The sequence below is a fragment of the Balearica regulorum genome, chromosome 6 (assembly GCF_011004875.1).
Source record: "Balearica regulorum gibbericeps isolate bBalReg1 chromosome 6, bBalReg1.pri, whole genome shotgun sequence".
NCBI lineage: Eukaryota > Metazoa > Chordata > Aves > Gruiformes > Gruidae > Balearica > Balearica regulorum.
In genome coordinates, this window is record NC_046189.1 from 20,901,668 (window position 1) to 20,904,761 (window position 3,094).

Genomic DNA, 3,094 nt, shown 5'->3' on the forward strand with positions numbered 1-3,094 from the left:
AAGCTAGGCATTTTAAAGGTGTTTACCATGAGCAGCTCCCAGGTCACCGTGCGCTGAGCTCCGCTTGACGGCGGCGATGAAGCCAGACCCTGCCCGCCGCCTCAGCGCCCGCCGCCGCCTCAGCGGGAAATGGCGGGAAGGCGGCGGCCGCGCGCGGAGGGGCCCGGCGCGCTCCGGGAGGGGGGGGCACACCACCCCAGGGGACTATCAAATGAAACCGACGCGGCGGGACCTTCCCTGCGTGACCCCAGTGTTAACGTGTTTATTTCACGCTGCAGCCGCGGGTCGCTTTACAGAAACATCTCATGCTGGAGCCCCGCTCGGGGCCGAGGACGAGGAGAGAAACACTTGTATTCAAACAGAACTATTAAATAACCTGTACACAAAATTTCAGTCTTTTCCCCTGAAAGCACCGAGGGCCGGGCCCTGGGATGGCCGGACCGACGCTACTGCCCCACCCCCGGGTGCCCACAAGCCCTGACCCCAAGGCGGCGGACGGGGCGGCCACGCTCCCATCCCAACGGCCGCGGCCTCCCCTCAGCCGCGCCCCGGGGCGGCAGGGGCGGGGAGGGTGCCGGCCCCAGGGCCCTACGAGCGTCCAGTCCCGGGCGTGAGGGTCCGCGGCTCCTCCTGGCGCCGCCCCCCAGCGGAGCTCCCGCTCGCCGGGACCGACGCGAGTCCGACAGCCGGCCGCCCTCTCCCCCGCCGCCGTCGCCCTGGCCCCGGCTGCGAGGCGCCCTCAGCCCGGGTCCCAGCCGCGGCGCGGCTCAGCTCGGCCCGCAGCTGCGGCGGCCGCCGCCTGACCCGGGCCGGTCCCGCCCTGCCGCCCGGCGGTCACAGGTCGCGGCTGTCCTCCCGCTTGACGCCGTCCGCCGCCGCCTTCAGCTTCTTGTTCTGGTGGGTCTTGACGTGCTTGGCCAGGTGGTCGCTGCGCATGAAGCGCTTGCCGCACTCGGGGCAGACGAAGCGCTTCTCGCCCGTGTGAGTCCGCAGGTGCCGCTGCAGCTCGTCGGAGCGGGTGAAGCTCTTCCCGCAGAAGAGCCAGTTGCAGACGAAGGGCCGCTCGCCCGTGTGCCAGCGCAGGTGCGCCTTCAGGTGCGAGGTCTTGCCGTACACCTTGCCGCAGCCGGGGATGTGGCAGATGTGCTGCTTCTTCTTGCCCGGCTCCGCCTCCGGGGCGCTGCCCGCGGCCGACTGGCAGTTGGGGCAGCGGCAGCGGCGGCACCTCCTGGCCGTGGCCGCCAGGGGAGACTTGGTCTGCAGCAGGGCGGCGATCTGCGTCTGGTACTGGGCGAAGTCCGAGTGGCCCAGCACCAGGCTCCGCGGCAGCGCCGCGGCCGCGGGGAAGCGGTGGCCGCAGCCGCCCGGGGCGCCGGCCTGCTGAATGCTCCACCAGGGGATGTCCTCGGGCGGCGGGTTGGGCGAGAGCTGCCGGCAGGGCTGCGCGGGCGGCAGCAGATTGGAGTAGCCGGGCGGCAGGGCGGCCTGGGCGGCGTAGGGGACGTAGGCGGGGGGGCAGCTGGACGGCAGGGCGGCCATGGAGGAGGGCAGCATCTTGACGGGGGAAAACTCGTAGGGGTAGGAGGGGTCCGCCGGAGGGGTGAGGGGCAGTTCGTGCGCTCCCCCGAAGGAAGGCTGCAGGTGGTTCTTCTGAGGGGTCAGCCCCAGGCTGGGGTGCGGCGGCGGCAGCCCCCCCGGGGAGTGCGCCGGCATCTCGCCGCTCCACGGGTGGAAGATCCTGGAGGGGGATCCCAGCGTCGGGTCGTAGGAGACCTGCAGGAAATCCGACGGCGCTGCGCCCGGCTGTCCGATCCGGCTACAGGTGGCGGCCAGAAGAGCCAGGGGCGAGTGCTTGGCCAAGTCTGGGGAGGCGCTGGGGGTGCGGTCCTGAGCGGGAGGGAAGGAGGGAAGGAGGGAGGAGAGCGCGTTACTCGCCGACGCCGAGGAAACTTTCTGTGCCTCTGCCCGCGCGCTGCCGGAGGCGCCCCGCCGCTGCCCGCACGGCCGGCAAACTTAACCAACACAGCGCGCGCCTAGCGAGCAGGACGGGCCCGGCCCCCCGCCCCGCCCGCAGTCCGGTCCCGCCCGCGGCCGGTGCCGCCGGCCGTGCCGCCTCTCCTGGGCCGGGAACGCGGCCGCTACGTGCAGGGGGCAGCCCCCGCCCCGCACCCTCCCTCTGCCCCCCCCCCCCCCGCCCCAGTTCGGTGCCTGGAATTACCGCCGGGCTCCTGGCGGGAGAGGGAAGTTGCCGGCCCCAGGAGCCCGAGCTCGGCCTCCTCGCCCCCCGCGGGGGTCCCTACCTATCTCTCCCGGGCCCCCGCGAGGGTGAAGCCCCGGGAGGGAGGTGGCAGGCGCCGGCTGCCCCCGCGCAACGCGAATCACAACCGTGGGACGCGAAGCCATGCGAGCCGCCCCGGCCCCCGGGCGCGGGTACTGACCTGGAGGAAAGCTTGGAGGGAGTCGTTGCGGAGGACAGCTACCGCGGCCATGGCTACTGCGCCCGGGGCGAGGGGAAGGCGCCGGGGCACCGCCGAGGCATGGAGACGCCGAGGGGAAGACGAGGAGCTGCCCAGTTTCCTTCTCTCTCTCTCGCTCCTTCCTTCTGATCTCTTCGCCTCTGTGCCGGTCCCACCCCCCCCCGCGCCGCGCGATCTCCGCGGACTGTCTGACTGCACCAGGATCACCTCCAAGAATTTGATAAGGACTTTGCTGGGCCGCCAGCCAGTCAGAGGGAAGATTTATGGCTTTGAAGTTTGCCGCTACCCAATCATCAAAGAATAGCGGCTCTTTCAGAAGCGAAAGCAAATCCTTTGAATCCACAAAGCTCCTATGGTGTGTTTGTTGGTCTGGATAAAAGAACTGATTATTAGGGGGGATGGGAAGGGAGGAGATAAAGGCGGGACAATTAATGAAGTAATCACTATGTGGGAAATGTATATACACAAATAATTGGATTTTCTTGATCAAAGGACCCCTTACCGCCTGGAGACCCTCGCATTGGATGTGCAAGACACTGGATCCCCCCCTCCTTTTTTTTTTTTTTTTTTTTTGCAATTAAGGGTTTGTGACAGAGCTCTAAAGTGACAATGTGTCT

General features: G+C 68.6%; 1 protein-coding gene across 1 annotated transcript; it reads right to left on the minus strand.

The window, feature by feature from the left end:
- Window positions 1–238: 238 nt before the first annotated feature.
- SP5 (Sp5 transcription factor) lies at window positions 239–2,659 on the minus strand. Its single transcript, XM_075756692.1, has 2 exons — window positions 2,439–2,659; window positions 239–1,887 (listed from the first exon to the last, which is right to left on the minus strand). Exons 1-2 carry the CDS (start codon window positions 2,487–2,489, stop codon window positions 835–837), a joined length of 1,104 nt encoding a protein of 367 aa, XP_075612807.1. The 5' UTR covers window positions 2,490–2,659; the 3' UTR covers window positions 239–834.
- Between the last annotated feature and the right edge of the window lie 435 nt (window positions 2,660–3,094).